The sequence below is a fragment of the Aspergillus thermomutatus genome (genome assembly GCF_002237265.1).
Source record: "Aspergillus thermomutatus strain HMR AF 39 chromosome Unknown NODE_244, whole genome shotgun sequence".
Lineage (NCBI taxonomy): Eukaryota > Fungi > Ascomycota > Eurotiomycetes > Eurotiales > Aspergillaceae > Aspergillus > Aspergillus thermomutatus.
In genome coordinates this window covers 14,831-40,620 of record NW_020798294.1, presented here as the reverse complement: position 1 = coordinate 40,620, position 25,790 = coordinate 14,831, and the positions used below count along the sequence as shown (strand labels likewise).

Here is a 25,790-nt window from a genome sequence, read left to right as displayed (position 1 = left end):
GAGCCTTGGGTTGCGACGCGTGTGCTTTTCCTGTCTTGTTTTGATAGCAGGCAGTCCTCGCTATTTCGATCGGCTCGATTGCGCTCATGTCGCACGTTCATGATTAATGACTTGTGCACGCTGCTGCACGAAAGTAATTTTCAATTATATCTACGAACCATATCTGCGCCGACACATCCCTCTAGGGGTCCCAGCGAGTCCGACAGCGGGCAAAAACAAACCAAGGCCGCTGCAGTTCGCACATACCGATCATTTGACATCCACCCCGCCGAACATTCCAATCCACCGAATAAACTTGCATGCCAAGTCACTCTCGAAGTCGAGACCGCTACGGCGGTCGCGACAGCGAGCGGGAAGCAAGGTATGACTACGACTACGCCCGACGGCGCTACGCAACTGACGACAACGACGACGATTATGACGATGACGAATTCGATCACGACATTGACGAACGCCGATACAGACGGGACGGGTACCGTCGCCCTCGGCGCGAGTCGCGGACGCGCGGGTACTACGAGCGCGATGCGGAGGGGGCGGTTGACGAGGAATTGCTGGGCGATGAGCGGAGCCCGCGACCGCGAGCGAGTAGATCATATGGTGGAGAGCATGATGCGCGACGAGGGGAACGGTCTCGAGCGAGGGAGGCCCCGCGGAGAAGCGAGCGGCATCGCAACAGGGATCGGGAGGCGCAGAGCAGGCGCAGGGTGTATGAGGATGATGGCCGACACCGGACGAGAGAGGGCCGCCAGGAGAGACGTCGGGAGCCGGATACTGAGGCGCGGAGATCTAGACGGAGAGAAGCGGGGCGTGAGGCGGCGGCGAGGAAGCATCAGAGCAGTGATTCGACCAATAGTGCGTCGCATTTGCTGAGCGCGGATGCGTTGGCCAGGCTCGGGGCTCAGTATGAGAAAGAGGATCGTCGGGAGCGCGACTATGCGAAGGACGCCGCCAAGGCGGAGAGGAAACGTCAGAAGAAGAGAGCAGTTGTGGGCGAAGGAGAGCGCGCCTTGCGTGACGTGCCTGGCGAGTCTCACAGAGATCGGACAAAGGCGAGGGTCGCATCTGGGGCGTACCTTGAAGAAGGGCGGAGCCCCGAGATGGAAGTCCGGCATCGTGGAGGTGGTGGCCCAACAATGGAAGCCAGATGGAGGAAAGAAGGTAACGGGGAAGGCGATATGGACGATGCGGGCGACGCACGGCCATTCTGGAAGCGAAAGAGATGGATTGGCTTGGGCGCTGTGATCCTGATACTGGTTATTGTAATTCCCGTCGCCGTCGTTGTGTCCAAAAAACATGACAAGAAGTCGGAACCGGCAGATCCACAAGGAACTACGCCTGCTAACTCGAATCTGGACGGATTGAGCCATGACAGCATTCCAGTACGTTTAATCAAGCGCACTTGCTCATTGAGTCCTCCGCTAACAGTATACTAGGCTTACGCCCAGGGGACCTATCTGGATCCGTGGACATGGTACGACACGACTGACTTCAATGTCACGTTCACAAATGAGACGGTTGGTGGTCTTCCTATCATGGGCTTGAACTCGACCTGGGACGACTCAGCTAGACCGAACGAGAATGTTCCTCCTTTGAACGAACCATTCCCGTATGGGTCGCAGCCGATTCGCGGCGTTAATCTGGGAGGCTGGCTATCAATCGAACCGTTCATCGTTCCTTCATTCTTCGATTCTTACTCCTCGATCGCAGGGATCATCGATGAATGGACCTTGTCCAAGAAACTCGGCAGCTCCGCGGCCTCGGCAATTGAGAAACACTACGCTACATTCATCACTGAACAAGATTTTGCGGACATCCGAGATGCCGGCCTCGACCACGTCCGCATCCAGTATTCCTACTGGGCGGTGACAACCTATGATGACGACCCTTATGTCGCAAAGACATCGTGGCGATACCTCCTCCGAGCAATTGAGTACTGCAGAAAATACGGACTCCGAGTCAAGCTCGATCCGCACGGGATCCCGGGAAGTCAGAACGGATGGAACCACAGCGGTCGCCAGGGCGCCATTGGCTGGCTCAATGGAACAGATGGCGAGCTCAACCGCAACCGGTCTCTCGCTTTCCACGACAGCGTGTCCAAATTCTTCGCGCAGGACCGATACAAGAATGTCGTCACGATCTACGGGCTTGTGAACGAGCCACTGATGCTTTCGCTCTCAGTCGAGGATGTCCTCAACTGGACGACCGAGGCCACGAAGCTCGTGCAGAAGAACGGCATCACGGCCTACGTCGCTCTCCATGATGGCTTCCTGAACCTGAGTAAGTGGAAGAGCATGCTCAAGGACCGTCCCGACAAGATGTTACTAGACACGCACCAATACACCATTTTCAATACGGGGCAGATAGTCCTCAACCATACGGCGAGAGTCAACCTAGTCTGCAACGACTGGTACAACATGATCAAAGAGATCAACTCCACAAGCACAGGGTCTGTCTTCCTTTCTGCAGTCTCACCCTCATCTTCTAATCTCACCATACTGACCCTTTTCTATAGCTGGGGCCCAACCATCTGCGGCGAATGGTCCCAAGCCGACACCGACTGCGCCCAATACCTCAACAACGTCGGCCGCGGCACCCGCTGGGAAGGAACCTTCTCCCTTACAGACTCAACACAATACTGTCCCACCGCCGACACTGGGCCCCGCTGCAGCTGCGCCAACGCCAACGCAGATTACACCGAGTACTCGGCCGAGTACAAGAAGTTCCTGCAGACATACGCAGAGGCGCAGATGTCCGCGTTCGAGACCGCGCAGGGCTGGTTCTACTGGACCTGGCGCACGGAGTCTGCGGCGCAGTGGAGCTACAGGACCGCCTGGAAGAACGGCTTCATGCCGGCCAAGGCGTATGCGCCGTCGTTCAAGTGTGGGGATGCAGTGCCGGATTTTGGGGACTTGCCGGAGTACTACTGATCAGCTTGTGAATTGTAAGATTGGTTTTGTGGTCTTGGTTTGTGTTTTCTCTCACTTGGATAGAATCAGCATCTTGTCGGCGTTGTGCATCTTATTCATGTCGGTTTAAGTACATAGCATGCACATATACATGCATAGATGGCGCATATAGTTGAAGTCTTTGCTGTGTTGATGGTATGCCTCCTACGGCTCTCCTTACTGGACAATTTTGTTCTGAATAACCCCATTTGATAGGAACTGTTTATGTATCTATGAACTATAACGACAACTGTGGCATCGTCAGAGTCCTACTCTATAATCTATGCTACCTCTATACTTTGAGGGGTATAAAGCGCCCGCCTCTATAGTTGAGCCATGTTCTCATACCGAAATAACTCTCATCTTCACGAAAGCATTCTTAGCTCTCACCTCCCTTGTCGAACCAGCCTCCCTTCTCCCACATGCCAGGCTTGTAGAGACTGTCCTCACGGGCCTCTTCCTTGTGCACTCCATCCAGAAGATGGGCAACTCGTTTGAAATCAATCGGTTTCATGATCCACCCGTCGAATCCTGTGTCGATATATGTTTGACGGTCCTTCTCCACCAGAGATGCCGAGACAGCGAATATCGGAATCCGCTGAGTCTGACAGGTCGCTGAAGCAGAAATCGAAGAGGTTGCCAGTTCTTCACATTCTCGTATCATCTTGGTTGATCCCATGCCATCCACGATCGGCATCTGCTAGACAGGTTAGCTCACGATTGTTACCTACACAGGATTTCTGTGACTGACCTGTATATCCATCAGGACGGCATCGAACGAGTGCGCATTGTCACGGAATGCAGAAGCACATTCCTTTCCATTCTCAGTCATATGAACGGTATGACCCGACTTTTCCAGTCTTTTGCGTAAGATTGCACTGTTTGTCGGATCGTCCTCGGCTACCAAGATGTGGAGATTCTTTCTGGAAGAGCCCTCAGAGGCAGTAGTCGCAACCTCGTTGCGTGGGACATCGGACTGATTTTGGGCTTTGGTTTGACTTGGCTGTGCCATCCTTTCTGAGGATCCGGCCGCTGTTCCCTCCACTGACTTGGTCAGTTCATCGGCTAAAGCTCTGGTAGATTGCTCCGCGGACCCAGGTTGCGGTCGATCAGCTTGCCCTTCCTCCTCGGTAGACGAAGGCTCTGTCCTTATGTCAGGATGTATGATGCCTGGGCTCTTTTCCTCTATCTGCCCTTTTCCGCCACTGGAGTCTTCTTGCTTCGAGGCAGAGTCATGTTGAGCAGGACCCGCTGTGACTGTGTCGCCTGATGCATGGCTCTCATGTTTCGTGAAATCTGTACACTCTGAGGATCCAGTATTCTTCCCTGTCCGAGCTTGGTCTTCTTGGCCATAGTCTGTTCCATCTTGCTTGGGAGGCTCGTTTTGGTGGTCCCCGGCTCCACTTTGCCTTCCTTTTCCTTTCTCAACCGACGACGCTCTGCTCGAATCAGGTTTCTCTTCATTGGACTCATCGATCGGTAATGGGAACTGCATTTTGATCCTGAAGCAACTCCCCTGGCCTTCCTCTGATTTCACGCTGAGCTGACCGTTCATATTGCGAACTATGCGAGCGACTAGGGCTAAACCCAGCCCGAGTATGTTCCTCGAGCCGCTACTTCCACTCGTTATGGCGTTGTCGCAGCGTTGCGGACTTCGACTTCTTATATAATCTGCATTCGAAACTTGCTCCAATTCACAGAAAAGAGCAACAATATCGTTCTGAGACATGCCAGTTCCTGTGTCGTGAATGGCTACTTCAATTCCAAGTTTCCCAGTCTCGGTATAATCAGGCAACAAGCATGATTCGACAGTCACGGTTCCAGACGAAGACGTATGCTGAACAGCATTGCTGATGAGGTTCGTGATAACCTGTCGTACTCGCCGCTGGTCTCCCAGTACAGAAGGAATATCAGAGTATTGTACAACATGAAGCTCAACACCCTTCTGCCTTGCTTCTTCACAGAAAATGCGTGAAGCTTCATGGATGGTCTCCACGAGATCGAAAATCTCGTCCTTGATCAAGCTGATACCGTTCTCCGCATTTGTGAGGTCCAAGAGATCGTTGATTATATAAATGAGGGACTTTGAAGCGGAATGCGATCTGGAAAGACTCTCGCGAGTCTCTTGATTGAGATCTCCATCCAATGCAATCTCGAGGTAGTTGATGATTGCATTCAACGGCGTTCGAAACTCGTGAGCACAGTTTGCCAAAAGTAATCGCATAAGCTGGGTACTTTGCATTGTTGTTTCCTTTTGCTGCCACACCTCCTTCAGCATCGCACTGTATATCAGGGACAGAAAGGAGCCCTTCTGTAAGTCTCCTGCATTCCATACACCGGACCCGCGATCAACCACCTTCGCCTCTGAGCCACGGTCTGTCGGCTGTCCTTGGTCCAGGCATCGAGCATTGTCATCAGTCCCAGCACGAAGAGCGTCTCCACATTGTGACGCCTTGAAGAAAACGATAAACTCTCGACCGTCCGTTGACAAGGGCACATACAGCAGGTTGGATAAATACTTGAAACCAGGAGTATAGTTGAGGTCTGGAAAATCTCTACCCATGTCCGTTGAACACAAGACAGTGCCGAGTTTCTTCAGTTTCAAGTATTCCACCAAAGCGAGCACTTCTTGCGCATCGTGAGGCTTTCCAAGGATTTTAGTTTCACTCAACATCGAGGATGCAGCATAATCCGCCTTGAACAAGCTCAGTAAGTCTTTCACCTGAAAACTATCGCCTTTCTCATTTCCGTCACCAATCGAAGGACTGAAAGGACCCTGCATCTGGGCAGTCATCTTCTGTGAAAGACGTTCAATATTGCTTGAAAGTGTGTCGCTAACTAGCCAAAAGAACTTTTGTACTGGAGGGGGTAATCGCATCTCTTTCTCATACGACTGGCACATTATAAGCCCCCATGCACGTCCAAAGGCATTTATATTGATAGACATGCAAGCGAAGACGGGCATTCCAGTGACATGATCCACAAGGTACGGTGATCTCGCCAACAGGTAACAGTGGTCTAGATCAAACTCCCTCGGCAAATTCTCAGAATCACGATAAACCAGCTCAGAGTGTGACTGCCTATGACTGTATTCGAGGCAAACTTTGTTGCCCAAGTGAAATCTTCGCAAGTCTCTCGGAGAAAGTGGTTTTGGGAAATGCAGGTCTTCCGGGAAACTAGTAATAACGCGTGAATCAACGGAATCGTTCATAGGAACCGCATTCCCGTCAGAATCGAAATAGAAGACGGTCACTCGGCTAAAACCAGTCAATTCCCTGATGATGCCAATGAAGTAATTGAAAAGCATGCTCAGGGAGGAGGTACTCGCGGCCAGCTGGATAACAAGTGACAAGGCGCTCAACATATCCGCAGACTGGAAATTCCCTCTGATTCCCCTCAGCATGTTTTGCATCTCAGCAGGCATATTCGGAGTGCTGTGCTTCTCATCGGATCTCTCGTATGAGCTTGTGTTGTCATAGACTGCATACACCGATGCCGAGGGTCCTGAGTTTCTCCAATGATCAAGAGCGGCTCGCATCGATTCGAATTCACATATGATATGACCGGAGTTTGCCTTCGTGGCATGCATCGTACACCAAAGACGCCTCGTTGTCCCGTAACTTAGGTGAACATCGACTTCGTGGATATCTGGACCATGCTGCTCGACATTATACCAGTTGTCTCGAACAAGGTTAAAACGGCCAAGAAAGTCTTTTTTCCGATCATGCTGGACGATATCGCAGAAGCTCGCTAGCCCAAAAAGCTGTTTGGGTGTGTAGCCTAGAACTTCTTCGGTATTCTTGCTCGCAAGCTGGACGATGAGTCTTCCTTTGGATTCCTGTAGCACTATGAGTGCACCAAGACCATGAATGTGCTTGAAGTTTGAGGCATCCGCAATGTCTTTTTTCCAGATTGCTGCTTCAGCTTGGCCCACCCAGGACCCTGCTCCTACAAAGTAGGAGTCCTGGGCCTCAGCAGAGGATGGCTCCACGAGTCCAAAGACCTCCTGGGAAAACACACTCACATCGTCGAACGATCTGTTGGAAGCTCCTCTGGCCAAGTCAATTCTTAAGGCAGGTCGCTTCCTGCCTCCTGTAGTCACGTTCAAAGAACTCCCAGAGGCTTCTACTGTGCTCTGAATCGAGGGTGCGTCCTTGCGGTCCCCTGGCGATGGTGTAGCCGGCCGGCCTGATGACTGCCTGCCCGAAGCAAGAATTGAACGGGGACTTTCGGCGAAAGGGGAGTTTTGCTCCACGAGATTCTCCAATGCCGGTGTTTGCGGAGCGGAGGATGCGGTGGAATCGACCGACACGACTGAACTTATGGGAAAGATTCGCTCTGTTGATTCTGGACTCAGGGTTGGAAGTTTTAGGACAGATATTCCGGCGCTTGATGCTGAGGAGTCATCGTCGTTTACAAGACTAAGAACTCGCAGTGGTTCAGGATTAGGACTGTGCTCGTCTGGGGTATTTCTGGGGTTCGTAGTTTCTGTGATTTCGATATTCTGTTGCTTCTCATCTTGTCGTTCTGCAGACGCAGAGGTTGATTTCATTTCAATGTCCAAGATGGTATTCCGATGCTGTCAGAAGGACGACAGTACTGGTTTCGACACGTGGGAGCTGGTAGGCTTGAAAAAGAGGTCTCATCAGAATCGATGATAGCAAAAAGGGTCAGAAGAAATATGGACATTCTCACTTACGCGTAAAGTGGATTACGTTGGGAAAACGAGAGATTCAATCGCGGATCTGAAGATGCTCCTCAAACAACCAGCTAGCTTTTAACATAGAGCAGCAACCACCGCAGTATCAGAAGCAACACAGGGCTTTCGTGGATGCTGGGGAAAGCTCCATGGCCAAGTACCTGGAGTCGTAGAGTTCACACAAGGAAAGAACGTCTGTACCTCACTCAAAAAGTCGTCAGCCGTCCTTGAAATAGCAAAACCAATCGCTTCACAGTTCCACTCTGAGTACCTGGTCAGTTGAGGGCAGCCAGAGGCGCGCCTTCGAAGGTTCATCTTCTGTCGGTTCTTCCCCCGGTTTGTCAGTGACCAGCACCAATAAATCGACAAACCAACCACGGTCATGGCGAACCAGCTTTTCTCTCACGGCGATATGTATCCATGAGGTCTGGACTCTGAAACTCGTCGCGTCCTTGTTGGAGTAATACCAACACACTGAGACTAGGAATACATCGCTGTCAATCTCACTGTCATCTTTGCTCCACGTCTTAAGCTCTCCTCATGCAGTCAAGAAAAATGCATACTTACAGTTGTAAGTATGGCAGTCCGTTCGAGCTACATCAAGTATGGTACAACTGAAAATGTCCTCGTGAAGGAAACCATGGGACGGAGATGTCAAACGCTGGACTGAGTCATAATATTGAGCACAGATGACTTGGTTATTGCAGCAAGTGCCTGTTCTGGACTCTCATTCTGTCTTTGATTCATACTGGTCTGTCTATCCTGCCCCTGAACTTTGGTGGAACTCTCATTCGCGTAACAGAGACTAGATCTAGCCATTGAAACCCAGATCTGTGTTGGTCCTGGCCAAGATGAAAGCTGCATCGGTCCCGTCGACATCCTCATCAAGCATTCGATAGATTCGAGTAATCCGCATAAAATACGTGCATTAGCAAGACCGCTATCCTCGGGTCTCATTTCCGTGACTTTTAAGCTTGACCTTCGCCTTTATCAAGAAGAGACAGCCACATGTTTGAAGCTATGGCTTGTTATTTGTGGATAAGCTTCCCGCTGCAATTGTCTAGAACGTTCAGAAGGGGAAGAACCAATCCTTGACCGCATGCTCTGATTATATCACTCAGACCGGAAGCTTAGCATCTGCTCATGAGTGGAGACGTGTCCTGGTTCCACTGATGCACTCACCGTGTTGACCTCCCTCTGCCACAGGCAATCTGAGCAGTGGATGCATGGCACACTCCTCCAGAAGCTTCGGGGACACCGAGTGTGACCATGGTTCGTATTCAATCATGCCCACAGAATCCATACCTCCCCAGAAGTTCCTTGAACAAGTATCTGACGCTACAATCTAACTTTAATAGCTCAGGGACATTAGACTGGGTGAAGCCTCTCATCCTGTTTGAATTTCCTCCAGGGGTATGGTTGCGGATAAACTGTCCATGAAGCCCTGAGCACAGCATTAACATAACATCGAATAGATAAACAAGGGAAATCGTCATAATCTTAAAAAGGTGCGCATCCCTATCGCCTCTAACTCCATAGAATAAGGACAAATGAGACGTGAAAGAACGTAGCAAACTCATATAAGGAACTAACGATAGAAAGACCCTGCGCCTTCTTGCATCAGGGGAGTATCTCTCACGCAGATTGATTTACGAGCGATCAAACGCAAAGAATGATCCCCAACCTCTGGTCTTCTTCTCATCGCCTTGAGCTGGTTCGCCGGCGGTGACCAGAACAGAGCGGTTGCTCGAGTTCGAAGTCTTGAATCCTTTCTCCAAGTCATTGAGTCTCTGGTTCCTTGTCTCCTTCTTGTCTTCCTTCGTCTGGGTTCTTCTGAGCTGCTCAGGAACCTTCGGGAATCTGGAAGTCAAAGGCGTCTTGATCGCTTGGGCCACTTGTCGCGCAGAACGACGAATAGTCTCTCGCATCGCCCACTGGCGCTTTTTGGCAACGAAGAAGAGAGCTGTTGAGGATACTGCACGACGAGAATCCATCAGTATATGTAGTGGAGGGAGCAAATCGGGATAGGGAAGGGAACAAACATCCAATGACCACAACCACGCCAACGATTGTACAGAGAACAATCATTCCTTTCGATGAGATGCCCACTGATTCTGACGATGGACCAGATGCTCCGGCTTCATTTTGAACTTCCGTGTAATCCTGCGCGGCTGAGCGTGCCAGAAGAAGGCTGAACAAAGCGCAATAGCAGAGGATTATATTTCTATACATCGCGAGAGGATGCTCCTTGGCGAGTTCACTCTCCTAACACTGTATCCTATGTGCGATTCGAAAATCTGTGAGACGGTTGTAGAATTTCACGGTTTCACCACGCAAGGAGATAATCATAAATTAACATGCGCTGGAGGAAAGACGAGTCCGGGGTCTATAGAACCGTATATACACTCTCAAGCATGGCACAGCCCTCAGGGGGCCTGAAGATTTGTGAAGAAACTGCTGCGTCAAAGCTGCATACCGGATGGTGATAGGTTCGAAGAAGATTATCTCGACCCTTGTACACACCAGATTCTGCAGCTTCAGGGTATGTGCGCTATTCTCAGAGTTCAGGGACAAGACCCCATCGACGAATCAGTCGAGCGGGACGCTCGTCACTGTGTGATATTGGCGCTGATTTTCTGTGATAGACGCTCAGGGTGCGACGGCTCGTTTTGACATTCCAATCCAGCAGCCAATGGTAGATACGCGCAGGCCGCCGGGATCTGGAGAGTCCATAGAAGTCTTCTCTAAGTTTTAGGTGGAGTATTGCGTGTGCTGTGCAAAATCAAGAAACACTGAAGTCTTGATGTCAAAACAAATTTTTTGTTGTGGAAAAGATAGATGTTTGCTCCTGTGATATATCGACATGATTTCGAATCTGACTGCGCTACTGCGGGAATATACACACCGCAACCCCTTGCTAAATCGCCCTGCATGCTTCATTCCAGGGGATATTGGACATCTATGCTGCCAGATGCCACTATTAGTCTAGATTGCCAGAATATACTGATTGATTCAAGTATGATTGAACATAATTGGACCGATTTTTGTCGCCAGCTATATGAAGTTTGAAGCATGTTACGCTGTTCTTCATAGTCGCTTTTTATTTCTTCTATTGCATGTATTGTTGTCAAGTCTTCTTCCGAATACTGAGTCTATTCGCGTGCAGCTATATAGTGACCTCGCTCTATACATGAGTGATGATGCATTCTACCCTCTTGATCGGGACGACGACTCTTGATGGTTTGGTCTTAATCCAGGAATGCTCCTCGATACAAGACACATGGTTAGGAGGGACGTCAACCATAGTATGAGATTACTATTGGGTATTCTTCTACAGTCTGTTAGCCTCCGTATAATTTTCAAAAAGACCAACCTCCATAAAGGGCATCGGTATGATCCTGAGTACCCAACGGAGTATACTGGAATTTTGATGCCTTATGAGGCAAAGACGTGCTACTTCCTAAAATGGAAGCTACCACCTGACAAGGAATTCTCTTCTGCTCGGGGAGCTGGCGATCTTGACTCTACCTACCTTTTCATCTCGAAAGGATTCTTCCATTCAGTCCCTTGGTCTCTCAACGTCTCCCTTGCTCGTCTTCTCTTCAGGCTCGCGCAAAAAAGAACCAGCCCAATACTTTGGGACGTCTGCAACGGTTCTTCCTTGAGTAGGACACCGACGTGCATGCCATATGTTTCAAGCGAAGTCAGCGCTAGCTATTGAGTTTTGAGCGTTCAAGACGACACCGTGATGGAGAATCAAAGCATTGGGCCTTCTTCACCTGGTCACTCTCTAGCCATATCCGAATTTGAGCGTGACGGCCATGCGACTCAATATGATGGCGATGAAGATCTACTGCTTCTCCACATGGAACAAAACGACAATGAGCCCATCTCACCAAATCTGAAGGCAGTTATGGAGAAAGATAAGGAGTCAGATCGACCGCAAGAAGCTCGTCCTGCTCCACTGCTTCTTGAACGGCCCCAGAGCTCTGGACTCGATGTCGCGGGATTCTCCTTTGGAAAACCTGGTCCACGTGGAAGGCCACTTTTGCTACAATCGTTGGCAAATAGGCCTTGCTCGGCACCTAGAAATCCTCCCTTAGAACAAACTAATAGGTGTGGCATGACCGATCAAGCCAGGCATCAAGACCAAGTAAAGTTCGTTCCTCCAATGCTCTCACTTTTTAAATATACTAATTATCCTTCAAGTTCCATCTCTCATGCCTCGGACAAGGACTGCACGACGTATGGAATGACCAGAAGTAACGTATCCCGCCAGGACGTGACGAGGTCCTGCTCTCCAGCGGTGCACAAACCCCAAGACTTGGGAAATGCAGCAAACCGTTGCGACAGTGCGGAAAGTGATTGCAGAAATACTCCAACGGATCGACTACAAAGCCAGAGAGGACAAGATGGTGGTTCGAAAACAGCGGGCGACATTCAACACATCGCCGCGAATGCAGGAAATCCAGGTTGGTAAAGCCTGCAAGAGGTTCCGTGTAGGGGTTCTAATCTTCATAGACGATAATGCAAACTCCGTGACTTCCCAACCGAGTGTAAGTTCCCCTCCAACGTTTTCGCAAGAGTTTACTAACGGGTTGCTAGACTCAACACCAAGTTCCACGTTTGCTTATACAGCACAATGAGAGGGCCGCTATGGAGCAAAATCCCAACCGCCAGAATGAGGTTATGGACAGGGAGGGAGTGCCTCGTTTACACTCATTGGGTCCCACGACTGATCATTTTAGGATCTCAAAGCGACGTCCCACAAACGGGAAAAAGGTGCCCGGTGTGAAACGAACTATGACACTGGCTTCAGACAACGGAGGCTCGCAATTGTCAGAGGAAGATTTGTTCCAGCTTCTAATCAATCGGATGAGAGTTCGAGAAGAAAATGAGATCGCTACTTCAAATCTGCAGGAGCGAATGGAAGCCGAGATGTCTGAAATGGCAGAGGAAAACAAGGCTCTGAAGAATCAGCTCGAGATCCTTGACAATCAACTACAGCGGAGCAAGTGTCAATCAAAGACATACAGAGCCCAGATAGAGAACTGGAAAGCGAAACTAGGGAAGTTCAAGGGCATTCTTAACGAGCTTGGGGTTGAGTATCGAAACCTTCGCAATGAGAACCTCCGACTCAAAGATGTAAAAGCAACTCTGGAGAATGAAAGAACCGAAATCGAGTCTGGCATTGAAGATGCTAGGCGTCAAATTTCTCAAGCCGCCACTCTTGTTGGGGAAAAACGAAATCAACTCGCAGAGTCCGAGAAAAAGATCGAATCCATGACACTAGCCTTGAAAAATGCAGAAGAAAAGACAGTATTTGTCCAAAACCAGTTGATGGAAGAAAGGAGAAGATCATCAATTCTGGAATCATACATTCATAATAATACACGGGCTCAAACGAAGCAGCTTGGGGTAATCCGGACTGACCAGCAGGAGATGCTCAGCAAGCTCAACTCTGCGTTTGACATATTGGGTCAGAGTGTGAACGCTTCTCAGGTTGCAACTCAAACTACATTGGGATTGACACTCGAGAAGTGCTTTTCACTTCTCAAAGAATTGAGCGAGCAGCTTCCGAGGGACAGAGTGGATATCCAGCAATGCAATGACATCGCCCACAAGATCTTTTCAAGGTATGATCCGAGACAAAGTATTTAGGAATGGAATGCTGACTTGTTGGTGTCAGTGTGAATACATTCGATTGCAAGCTAAATGAGGGATTCGAAAGAAGCTTCGCGCTCAACGAGGATGTGGCAGAAAATATGAGGGAGCAGCTGAAGCTCTTTGAGAACAATAACGGCTGCCATATGGCACTTCTCAAGCAGCTCGGGATCAACGAAGAACAGTACAACGCCGTGCGAGAAAGGTTGGAAGCTCTCGAGCCAAGCATGCATAGAATTCACTCCTCTCTCACAACGCTCGAGGAGAAGGAGATTGATCTTGCCCAGCATATTACTCATCTAGAAAAGAGTATCTTTGAGGCGCAGAACCCGGCTCCAGCAACAGACGTCTGTGATCTGTCCACGGAGAATGCCGCACTCAAAGATCAAATCGAGCAGCTTTCAATCAAAGTGAGTTCTATTGAAGAGAATGCTAGGGCGAAGGAGCTCGAGACCGAGGCAGCGAAGCTTGCCCTTCTGGAGGTCACAGCAAAAATGCAGGAGGCGATGAAACGAGCAGATGATTTCGAGGCTGAAGCCGTCAGCCTGCGACAGAAGACAATCTCTATCGAGACTGAAATTCGGGAGGAATTGAACAGAGCGAGCGTCATTTCCAGAGATCAGATCAAGGCACGATTTGAGCAACAAATCCATAAACTGCTGCGAGAGAAAGTTGAAGCGGAAAAGGATATGGTCACGATCAGGGAATCGCTGGCTAAGGCTCAAGCGTCAATGGTAATCAGCATCGAGTCTTACCAGGGAAGTTTCACTGATGATTTGCAGACTGAAAGCGAACATGCAGCAAAGAAGCGAAAGGATGAATCGGAGTCAATAGTGAGTAAACCAATTTTAGAGACAGACCGATGAAAATTGCTGATTCCTGTAGCTCCTGGAAAGAGAACAACAAATACAGAAATTGGAGGACTTCCGCGCTCAGGAAACCGTTCGGATGAGTGAACAGGAAGCGGAACTGGAGCTACTGCGAAAGTCAGAGGCTGCTGCTCTGGCTCAACAGAAGTCAATCTTCCAGCAGCTCGATGAAGTTCAAGGAAGAATCGTCGAACTCAATGACAGACTGTCCTCGAAAGACCTTGAGTTAGAAAATCTCCAGAGGAAGCTAGACACATGTCAAAGTGACCTACTCGGAAAAGAGGAAGAACTCACACAGGCCAAGAAAAAGCTTTGCGCTGCCGAATCGGCCAGGTCAAATCTGGAAACAGGTAAAGCGAAGGCGAAAGCCGAAATACATGCTCTCCTCAAAAGACTTCAGGACTCGGAGCGCTGGATGAAAAATATCAAAGAGGCCATCGATCGACCAGATGATCCTCCATCAGGAGGATTATTTATGGGTACTTGGGACAAACTGAAGGACTATCTGAGCTCGACAGACATCAACGACAACCCAGCTTCCAATTCACAGAAAACTACTGTCCCTGCAGCTGTTAACGTTGTGAATGCGAGTAGAAGTCCTTCTGTGACCTTGACACCGAACAGAATCTGTGAGAGTCCTATTAAGGGCCTTGTTCAGACGACAGAGGTGATATATCGGACACAGAGCTTTCAAGGTGGCGGGCTGTCTTCCCCGGTTCAAACCAATACGAGATCTGGAATCATTGACCCGGTTAATCACTGTGAAAAGCCGGAACCATCAACTGAAATTGTACCATTCTCGAGTATTCGACAGCAGTTATCACCGGCACCTGACTCATCTCTGAGCCCTGAACCTAGCGATCTTGCAGAGATGCTAGACCTCACCCCGAATAACAAGTCACCTCGGGTCGATACGGTTGTGGAAACGCCGAAACAAAAGAATGAGAAGGGGAGTGCAGCAACCTCGCACGAAGCTGATGACTCCGACCTCGGAATGAGTGATGAACAGTCGCGGAGCTCACGGCACCAGCCACTGAAACCGAACTCCATGGCAACGGAAACTGCTGATGGTCATAAAGTTGCAAAGGAGGATCAGGAAAAGCAGAAAACTGTCACTTTCGAGGCAGAAAAAAAGGCAACCAGGATTGAGAAGCGGAAGTTCTCAGCGACCGTGGACAACCCTCATGAGGAGAGCGCTTCCGAAAACCGGCTTGTCAAGAGACCAGAACGCACCATGAAACGCACTTACAGCAAATTTCAGCGCTCTCCTTCATCGAAGGGGTTCCCCAAATTCTCAAACCAATCCAATGCTTCTCCGGCTAGCGAAGTGTCGAATCGTGAGACTCATACGGAGAACCAATACACGAGCAATGACAAGAGAGCACGAGTGTCTGTGGCGCCATCGAGTTCCAGGACCAGAGGGCAAGCGCAAGGCACTTCCGATTACTTTGAGCGCAGAACGAGCCCTGCTAGCTTAGCATCCGGAAGTAGTAGACAACCATCTGCGATTGAGAGCAATCCGAAAAACAAGAGTTGGACGACACGAGACGCGAGGCGCGGAGGCCGGAAAAGACGCGGTAAGCTCTCTCCTCCCCGCAAGGAAGCTATAGCTGCTGATGGACACAGGTGACCGCTACAGTGCCCGTTTCAGTCAGAGATTTAATGACCAGGTTGATGGTATATAGACAGTAGAGCCCGAATGTTAGCTCAACAATATTGCGCCTGAAGGTTAGCAACAATTTAATTATGGACGAGGCAGGAAGGAGATACGCAGCGTATTTATCACAAGATTGAACAAGTCACGGGACGGAGACATCATTTATATAGCCGAGAAGAGGGAGGGAAAAATGAAGATATCGAACATGTTAGAATTAACCCAGAATGTACTGCTCTAAACGCCGGAATGCAAGACCAGAATAGAAACAGCTTAGCAATACACGAGTCCACACAGGAGGCCAGAGTATCGCTTGTGCCGCTGTTTTCCTAATGTACATGATGGTTGATGGGAGTAACGGGCTCGACTTGTCGCTGCCTTTGAGATGTTGAATGGTTTAGGGACGGAGTGGATTCATTGACGCCGAGGAAGACTGAGCCGATCCACCAAGTCAATCCCTATTCGAAGCGACCGAGCTTGACCTCGCAGATATTTGGATAAGAGAGATCGTAAATCATTTCGCCCTTCCACCCTTTGTCGCTTCCAGGAACAAGACCTTCTTCTTCACCACGGGGTCGTATTTGAGCATACTCAGAGGGCGGTGCGTACGAGGGCGGATCATTGTGCGATAGTATCCAGTCATAGCCATGGAGATCAGGCGAACGGCAATCGTGCGAGATTTCGCTGTGTAGGAGATCGCAAGTCAGTCATCGGTACTCCGCAGATCAATGTGATGGGGATGAGCAACTCCGAGTTCGCTTAGAAGACACAGCGCTGGAGCAGAAATCTGCGCATACCTTTCTTGGCCATTTTGGCGACTTGCAAGGGAGGGGCAGCAAGAGGGGGATGGAGCCTTGTCGTGACTGATTCCGAGTTATCGGAGTTGTGAGAGGAGAACTTTGGAATCTGGATAGTATCACGTGATATGCAATGTCCTGGAATGGAATAGTGCGGAAGGCGGATAGAACGCCAAGACTACGGGTACGGGTGCCTTTGCTGCAGGTACTTAGTGGAAGTACCTCTTCTCTGCATATTGACGAAGATTATCATCAAATGTGTGTCAGCTCAATGAGCTGTCTGTTTGTCATCATGGAATTCTATAAGAGGGATTATTTCTACAGCAGTTTGATGTATCTTGGGTGATCATATCTATCTTTGTCCCGACTCCTGATGAAAGCTTCTTTCAGCCTCTTCATCATGCCGTTTCAAGCTATAAATACGAGAAAAGTTTCCCATGCTTTCTATCTGTCTAGTAGTATTAAACTTCCTCTGCTCGTGCTATATACAATTGTTTGTATACTCATGAGTTGGTTTGCCATGAGCATTCAGCTTGACCTCCATGATGGCAAGGACGTTTGCTTCATGATTTCCTCTTGCATCATTGGCCCAAAGCAGTGATGATATATATAGAAGTCGCTTTTCAAATGGTGATGTATCTCTGTGGGGTTCTAATCACATCAAACAGAGCAGTGGAACCCCGAGAGCTCATTACGCCGCATTGGCTTATGCTGGAATAAGATACCACTATGATTATGGATATGAAGCCCTAGACTGACGAGTAGTACATCGTCCGGACACCTTTTTAGCCTAGTGGTATTATATTTCTATAGCGTATATAATTTTTCCTTTGCTGCCGCAACGCGCGAGAAAACACTGCATGAAGACACTGCTAAGAAGCCTCAATCTTGCTCACCTTCTCATAAATACTAACAAGAACCTGAGCAGACTCAAGCTTGGGATTCTACCTGGCGTGCTGCTTTATATGCATGCAATAAATCTCACTGATTCCTCATCCACAAACTAGTAGACCACTTCAAGATTCTTGAAACAACATGACGTGAAGTAAGTGTCATGCTTGAGGGTGTCGGTCCAGAATGGCTAACTTTATTGGAGACAAGGGCAGATTGTTCAGAGGTACAAATCAATATGGCGTAGGTGACCCAGTGATGGATCCAACCAGTCGAATGCTCGAAGCTCACTTAGTGCTGGCTTCATCCGCCCTGGAAAGAATATGATATGCATGCATCTGCTCATGTGGATTCTCAATCCTTCACTCCTTGAGAAAGTGGCTAGCCTAAGTCTCATCGATCAGAATATTCCCGTCGACTCGAAGGATTTCTTCTCAGAGACTCATGCACACTCGTCTACGGCGAAGGAACGCTTGTATTTGAGGAACGGTTGACAATTCTCGAAATTCATGCCGAATCTTCAATATTGATCGAGCACACCGCAAGACTTGTCTTTGAACAAAAACTCTCTCGCTCACCTGGTCACCCGCCATTCCGAGACATCCTACCCTCCTTCAGCTCTCAGATGCGGGGGTTCAAGTCAAGCATCTTAAGAAAACCTGGAACTTACATCGGTGATGATCTTGAAATCCGCTCGGACCGTCAGGCGACCTCTGCATCGGTTGCAACCGAAACCACTGGTGCACCTTCACCAGCCACACTGCGTTTTGATACCCACGGCACATTTCTTATCCCCACATCCCACGCCAGTTGGCTAATGGAGCCTTAATTTACTATGGACAATACTGGAATCCATATGAGGACTCTAACAGAGCTTCCCACTCCACTTTAATGCCGGGCTATCGCAATGAAAAGAGTACTATTCTGTTGTGGGAGAGCCTATTATCTGGAAAGCTTCATGCAAAGAGCGACTTGACACTGAGAGTCGACTAGAATGCCTATGATGACTCCTTTTCAAGTATGGCAGGGAGATCTGGTTAGGAAATAGAAGGCGAGAAATGAGAATGAATGCATATAGTAGGCTGTGCTAGGTGTGCATGCAGATCCACGGCAAAGAGTCCTTCACTCTGGCCTGAGCATTCACTGCAGAGGAAAATATCAAAGCACTCAAATGCCACACAATACATACCACCCTGGTTATTTAAGATTATATTCATGATATGCGATTCTCCTAGGACTCTCTAAAATTGAACGCTAAGCATGGCCAAACACCCCTGCTGCTTTTTAAGACTTCCAGAAAAAGCACATAGACAAGTTTTGCAAACACAGCGCTATTTTGCTTCGACAAATTCGACATCTGGGATTGACACAGACTCCCTACCTGACTGCGGAGTGAATGAAAGCCTAGATGATGAGATTGTCCAACCTTCAACCGTGGCCGCGCTGTGAATGAGTTTTGCAATGTTCAGTGTGTGGCCTTGTGTTTATTCACTGCTGAAGAGTGCGGGAATTCTTTACCTCCCCTCTAATATTTCTCATCCAGCCTTTACAACTTTACCATCTGCCTTGCACCACTCTCCATTACCTTCCTCCTTGGGTATGATGGCCCTGTTGCTATGACTGATAGTTCTGCGTGCGGATGTGTAGCACAGCACCTATCTCATGGTACTCAAAAAGACAGAACAGCGTCGCCCCCTTATCCACGGAATCCGAGCAGCCGCCCAGGAAGCTATCTGACTACTCCTGGGATTCACTCTGTAGTCGCCCCATTCCCATTCGCACTGATAATGAAGGAGCAATGGCACTATCTCATAACGCAGAATATCATACCAGGACCAAGCATATCGACACTCTTCACCACTTTCTACGCCAAGAAATTGTCGCAGGGAAACTCGAATTCATCCATATTCCCTCTGAAAATATCCCACTTGTTTGCAGCAAGCTGAAAAGTAATCGGTCTGGTTGCGAAGGGTTTCGCCACAGGAACCAAGGGTGGTGCTCAAGTTGATACGAAGTCATTGCATTATTTCTTTGAAAAACATAAAGCAAGCACTGGGGAGAACGTCCCTCGCCACTGGAGTTTCTTTTACGGTTAGTTGGACTTGTAGAGGAATGAGTTAGTGCTATCTTTCTCCTGATTCTGCTCTTGCTAACTTCTGGCAGTTCGGTAATCCATAAGGTGGTCTCGCGTTCGTCTCGGGCTATGGTCCGAAGCTCGAGCACTTGGCCACCGATGAAAACGAGACATTTTCCCTTGGCAACTTCTCGCTTCTTCAACTTCTTCTTTTCACTACCTTCACCTCTGTGCTTCTCCTGGTTTGCGTTAAGCCTTATTTCATTCTTGATATCATACTCGCAGCAAACTCTTCGTCCTCGATATGGCGACTTTGACTCCAGGCCAGCCCGCCGATTCGTTGCTTGCTACCAAGTTTTGGTGCATGCCCTGTCTCCGTACGGCTGCAAAGAACTGGGACGTAAATGAGCCTCGTCCTTTCTACATCAACTGCTGCATTAATGATAGCACCTCGTCAGGGTCGTACTCGTCATGCGCCTTGCGAACCAGTATGTTTCAATAGCTTTGCTATTGTCTTAACATGCTAATGGTGGTCCTGGATAGGTTGCCCCAGGACTTGCAGGAAACGCCTTGGATTTGTCTGCCATTATATAATGGTATGCTGGGTTTTTCGACCCAGGTCTCAATTGAGCCGTTGCGATACAACCCGACATTACATAAGCGTTGCTTGATTTGGTCGACGTGTTTGCAAATGTGGAACAAGCACTCGCGTTCTGCATGGCCTGACCGGTAACAAAAAGGATAGACAGGTACGTTACAGTGCAGTATCATGCATGCTTTGAAGATTCTTTGCTGAGACCCGCGATACCATTATCTTCCCTCGTTTTTCCTCTTCTTTCTGCTTTAATCTTCCATCCTTCCTCCTCCCGAAGGTCTCTTTTCTCATCATCTCTCCCCTCCACCTTGAAATTCCACCACCTTATAGCCTCTGTTGCAGTTTCAAGTTCCCTAATCATCGTATGTCTGTCATCGGTGTCTGTCTGTCAGTCTGTGGGCCTGACTTGCAGCCAATTTAACACCAAAATCGAATCACTTTCCCCTCGTTTTGTGTTCCGCAATGAGCCCCAACGCGCCGGCGTGCAAGTACAAACTATCCATACGGATAACGGCGGAGAATTCGTCAAGAAGGAGCTCCAAGCCTGGGCTAGAAACAAAGCCATAAAATGGGAACTCACCGCACCTTATGCGCATAGTCAGAACCCTATCGCAGAGCGTCTCGGTCGTACGATTTTGACTAAGGTCCGCGCCGTCATCGACGACAAAACGATCTCTCGCAATCTATGGGGAGAAATCATCAAAGGGGTGGTTCTAATCAAGAACATGACGCCTTATGAGATACGATTCGGCAAACGTCCGGACGTTAGCTCTCTGAGAATTCTAGGTTCCGTCGGATGGTTGACTATCGCGGACGAGATACGCTCCAAGCAAGGTGTTACCAAAATCGATCCACGCGCGGTACGATGCCGTCTGGTTGGATATACCAGCTTAAAAGGGCCAAATCCTTGGCCAAAAAAGGGGCGTCTCTGGCAAATAGAGCGGACCGGAGAGTCAAAAGAGAGCTTGCCCGGTTCGGTATTCGTGGGCGCGTCGTAGACGTTGTGGAGCAGACCATCCAGGACGCCCTCGACGAGTCTGCAAGTTCAAGAGGTCCAACAAAAGCAAAGAGGGCAAACCTGTCACCTCTTTAGATCACAACACAGTCAGAAAGTACTTTGGGCTCAAAGACACCCAGTCGTCTCACGAAGCCACAAAGGTTAACGAACTCTGGAAGATCCCAGACCAGTACCCTTTTGCAGTCCCTCCCCATCTCGGTAAGATTGAATATTGATGTTCATACTTATTGAGTTTACACTTTTCAGTGACTACAATGGAAGAGTTCGATGCACATACGAGGTTTTCAGACCGTTCCTTACCTCTGCCAGGGGAGACTATGACGCGGTGCCTAAGAGATCAGATACTTTGCGCCCGCCTATGACGGAGACCGAACGTGCTAAGCTTTATGCGCACATGATGGCCTTGGACGGTTTTGAAACCGAGCTCATAATCCACGAGCCGGAGAACACAGATGTCAGCGACGCAGAGAATATACAGACCTTTCTGAACCAACTAGCAGCACACAGCACGGGCAAGGAGATGGTCGATGTGCTTACCGATGACAGCGATGATGGACCGGACGAAGTGAGACCTGATGCAACGCCTGCCGGAGCAGGGGAGGCCCAGGCCCAGATGTCCCTGTCTGCAGAGGCACCAGTGTATACTGCTGCATGCCAAGAGCTGGCACTCAATCCCCTTAATCCTTTGCTGCTGGTGCCTAGCAACATGAATCAGCCAGGTACAACCCTGAAGCCATGGCAGGCCACTAGGGCAGCCTGGATGCTGGCTCAAGAGAAGAGCCTGGTGGCGGGCAGCATCCTCATAGATGCCTGTGGAACAGGCAAGACCACGACCACAATAACCATACTATAGTACTCATCGCTGCGTGCCAAGAAGGATGACTCTCACACTCATCGGCCAACTCTCATTCTGTGTACTAGTGCACTAATCAACACATGGCTTACCGAGCAAAGGAACTAGAGGGTCTTGAGTCCGACAACCAGGAGCACATCTAGGGGGTTGAATGGGTGGTGGTTGATAATCATTTTTGAACCATGATCTTCTTCATCAGAATGACCACGCTCACTCCTGGCTGAGATCCAGACACATTGTTGTGTGGCACATATTGGTGCATGGTGTGCTTGAGAGCCGCGGCAGAGAATTGGGATTTGAATGACACACGTCGCTTAACAAGGAGCCGTAAGGTCAGTTAAGGAAAGAAGAGACTCTTCTTTGAGATCTCTGATCTCGGGCTATGGTTCAAAGCTCGGGGACTTACCCACTGAAAACAAATTCTTTGAGACTGGTGATACCAGCAACATCCCAGCAAAGGCTACCTAAGCCACAACAGATGAGGAACTCTGTCCACTCTGGCAGAAGATCAGCACAGACAGGAGAAACACCTTTAGTAAGTTTATTCGTGCATGCCACAGCCTTTTCTTGGGATCCTTGAAAGTCGAAACCCCGTCTCGATCCACACAAGGCACAATAACGCCACCAACTGGGAAACACTGTCCACACAGCTTCCCTTATGGGAGGACTATCCAGCCAGGCAACAAGCAATTTACAACACAGTTTGCAGTTACCTGCAGCCAGCAGAGCAAGATGCACCGGGTTGTTTTCTTCTAAAGTCGCGCTGGAAGATATTTGTCAACGATTTGGTCGCCGCCCGCTTAGCAGTGAGCAACTCTAGGAGAACTCCACTGGTGTCTGTACAAAGTCAGTATATTGATTCAACCTTAAGGCATGAGAAACATTCGGAGTTGCGATTCCACCGGACAGACGATGAAAGCTGAGGACTGCCATCTCCTATTGTCTTTCGCAGATGAAGCTGATTGTATGGAGCTTGCAAAGCAAGTATATGAGGATCAAGTCGATAAAATAGAGAGCACCATCGTTAACTATGGAATCGAGATGATGAAATATCGGATTGCGTAGCGGGCCTTGGAGATCGCCATTCTTAGGCGCCTCAAAGCCACAGGAGATCCAGGATTGGGCCGTAGCTGCAAATTTGGCGGATGACAGGGGCCTAAGAATCGAATCCTCTTTCCCTCATTTTGCGTTCTTCTCGCTTTCCAGGATCCTATCTCACTTCGCCATGAGCCTAAAAGGCGCATCCTTGGGCAATAGAGCCATCCAGAAGATCAGGAGAGTCTTTGCTAGGTTTGGTGTTCGTGGCCGTATGTTAGATGTTGTGGAACAGACGCTTCATGATGTCCTTGACAAAGAGCCTCCATCTCCTGATACCTGGCCGGATGGGTTACCGCTGCAGTTCCCGATCCCAAGTCCGTGGGGCCCGTCGGTGTTCTTCATACCACAAACGAGAATCACCCTCGCCAAGCGACCGAAGACACTCATCTGAGCTCAGTTCGTCCTCACGTCGCCCTCGTTATCCCTCCCCTGCGATCGCTAGGGCTCCTGCATCCAGGCACACATTAGGAGGTCAATATGGCTGAATATACCTCTTTAACTTCTCTCTGAAGGAGCAAGTTCAAACCCAAAGCAGTGGCACGGGGCTCCTTTTCCCACAATTCGCCGGGCCATCAGTGCTCTGGGAAGCCCGAGGTTAGGATCCCGTGGACCGAGCCGGGCAGCAAGGGCAGCAGATCGGGGATGAGATCCCACCGATGTCCGTGCTCTGTAAACAGTGTTCCCGACATCGTGCCGCCTGCGCCTGTGTATGTGTTGTTGTCCCAAGTGTTGATGGTATACTAATGAGGTTGGCTAGACGGCAGAGGGGATGCTGGGAAACGCCTACGATCTTTCAGTGATCATGGGCTGGTACCTTAGATTCTTCGATATTGATGAAAACTGGGGCCCTGTGGTGTTTCCGGCTGTGTCCACGGCTATGGTCACACTTGTGGCCGCATTTGAGAATATTGAACTCGCGCGTCGTCATGCGCACGGTTTAACTGGATCTAAGAAGACTCAAGACTTAGGTTATCCAGTGTTCCACTTCTGATACTATGATGGTTGATTGATGATTCGGAAGGATCAAATGGATGCATATAGACGGTCCGGCGCTTCTCGTCGTTCAGAACTTGGGTATACCCAGCCCCCTGCAGTCGGTGCGTCTGAGGAGAATATTCTGCAACAGCTTGACCTGGCCTTCAGAGAGAAATGAACCCAGTGTCCGAATAGTGCTCTTTCTCGCAAGGTCTCTAGAGCCGCCGCTTTCTGGTGATTTGTAGGGAGAAATCGACGCCACTGATCCGGTTTCTATAAGATGTTAGCGACTGCCAAAAACGATGCATGTTTTCTCACTGATATTGCCTTCCATGGAAATAAGATCAGAAAACATGAATCACGGAAGGTTTGGCGGCCAGGCATGTTGTAGTATTGGCGGTGCAGGCGAACAGATGATGACCCCTTCTGGTGTTTGGGGAGACTGATCTATACCATTCATTGTATCTGTTTTCCTTGCTTGCATCGTGTTTGACACAGAGGTAGAAGTCACCTCTTTGATATTTCTCGATTTCTCTTTGATAACCTTGCCGGTGTATCTCAACCTGAACAGACTTTGGGTCTTTTAAGACGCCGTCGATGTAGACCTCAGAGGACTTGCCCTCAGATTTTCTCTTGTCGATCTTTTGTCTGACAACTTTCCAGTTCTTCGTGCCCATGCGGTTTCTCGTGATACGCCATTTCTTGAACCGTTTTTTGTAATCATATTCTCTGCGCATTGTCAGAGCGCACTCCCTTTGTAGCAAGAGAGCGGGTAATCCTCATGCTCTTATGAAACCGTGATTTTTTCCCATCAACCCAGAAAGCCGTTCCCAACCTTGTCCTTCTTTGACGTAGATGGGTACGATTTTCGCCCAGTGGGCGTCCCAATCCGAATCTTCCATGGTGGTAGAAGTAACGACCTTGACATCATTGAATGAAAAGAATGGAAAGGGGACTGAGGAGCCTCTCTTAAGATCCTGTGGGCTATACTCGGTATGGAAGTCTCATTAGGCACTCTCGCCTTATCTAACCGACCCCTACTACGTTGCGGCTTAGTCAAGCAAAACGAATGTCGAAAGGCAAAGGTACTCAAACAATGGACCGAATTGTTGATCGATTTGATGGATTGGCGATGTATTTGATGGAAAAGTTGAGGTATTTCAATGGTATCGTGAGGTGTGGTAACTAGTCGACTCGGGAGCTCGATTGAAGAGATTATTATTATTGAGCTGCTGAGCTGTATTGACTTCCTTCCTAACAGGGAAGGCGGTATAACGCGTCGACGCGGGTTTCTGCTTGAGAGCAAAGTCGATCAACAGGCGCAGGGTCAAACCACTGCTACGCTGCTTGTCATACAACAAAGGAAATTGATTCTAGTAAAACAAGCAATTGATTGGAGAGCCCCAAATCACCTCCTGAAAAACCAGGGACATGCTACCAAATGGTAGGCGCAGTATATGCGTGAGGTCGAATAGCGGGAAGATGATAGTTGTATTTCCTAAATGTTACTGTTGGTTGATAAGCAACCAGCACGTGATGATGGGTACACGACGCCGACGATGTGTCCCTGACAAACTAAGCCACAATGTAGTAGGGGTCGGTTAGACACCGTCAAGACACCACCCCCAAAACTGAGCAAGGCGGCACGAAACTCAATC

The 25,790-nt window shown here is 49.2% G+C and overlaps 5 protein-coding genes across 5 annotated transcripts; 3 read left to right on the top strand and 2 right to left on the bottom strand.

Moving 5' to 3' along the window:
• Positions 1-299: 299 nt before the first annotated feature.
• exg2 (putative exo-beta-1,3-glucanase) lies at positions 300-2,927 on the top strand (the record flags this gene model as incomplete). The annotated part of the gene is made up of 3 exons (XM_026758402.1): positions 300-1,379; positions 1,434-2,446; positions 2,513-2,927. The coding sequence occupies 3 exons, from the start codon at positions 300-302 to the stop codon at positions 2,925-2,927; spliced, it is 2,508 nt and encodes an 835-aa protein (XP_026611201.1).
• A 397-nt stretch (positions 2,928-3,324) lies between these two features.
• On the bottom strand, positions 3,325-7,497 carry CDV56_104385 (uncharacterized protein; the record flags this gene model as incomplete). The annotated part of the gene is made up of 2 exons (XM_026758004.1): positions 3,325-3,642; positions 3,697-7,497. The coding sequence occupies 2 exons, from the start codon at positions 7,495-7,497 to the stop codon at positions 3,325-3,327; spliced, it is 4,119 nt and encodes a 1,372-aa protein (XP_026611200.1).
• A 1,796-nt stretch (positions 7,498-9,293) lies between these two features.
• On the bottom strand, positions 9,294-9,638 carry CDV56_104168 (uncharacterized protein; the record flags this gene model as incomplete). The annotated part of the gene is made up of 1 exon (XM_026757787.1): positions 9,294-9,638. One exon carries the CDS (start codon positions 9,636-9,638, stop codon positions 9,294-9,296), a length of 345 nt encoding a protein of 114 aa, XP_026611199.1.
• Positions 9,639-11,975: 2,337 nt separating this feature from the next.
• CDV56_103540 (uncharacterized protein) lies at positions 11,976-15,862 on the top strand (the record flags this gene model as incomplete). Its single annotated transcript, XM_026757159.1, has 5 exons — positions 11,976-12,200; positions 12,250-13,280; positions 13,334-14,141; positions 14,194-15,754; positions 15,804-15,862. 5 exons carry the CDS (start codon positions 11,976-11,978, stop codon positions 15,860-15,862), a joined length of 3,684 nt encoding a protein of 1,227 aa, XP_026611198.1.
• A 7,422-nt stretch (positions 15,863-23,284) lies between these two features.
• On the top strand, positions 23,285-23,548 carry CDV56_102646 (uncharacterized protein; the record flags this gene model as incomplete). Its single annotated transcript, XM_026756265.1, has 1 exon — positions 23,285-23,548. One exon carries the CDS (start codon positions 23,285-23,287, stop codon positions 23,546-23,548), a length of 264 nt encoding a protein of 87 aa, XP_026611197.1.
• Positions 23,549-25,790: the final 2,242 nt, after the last annotated feature.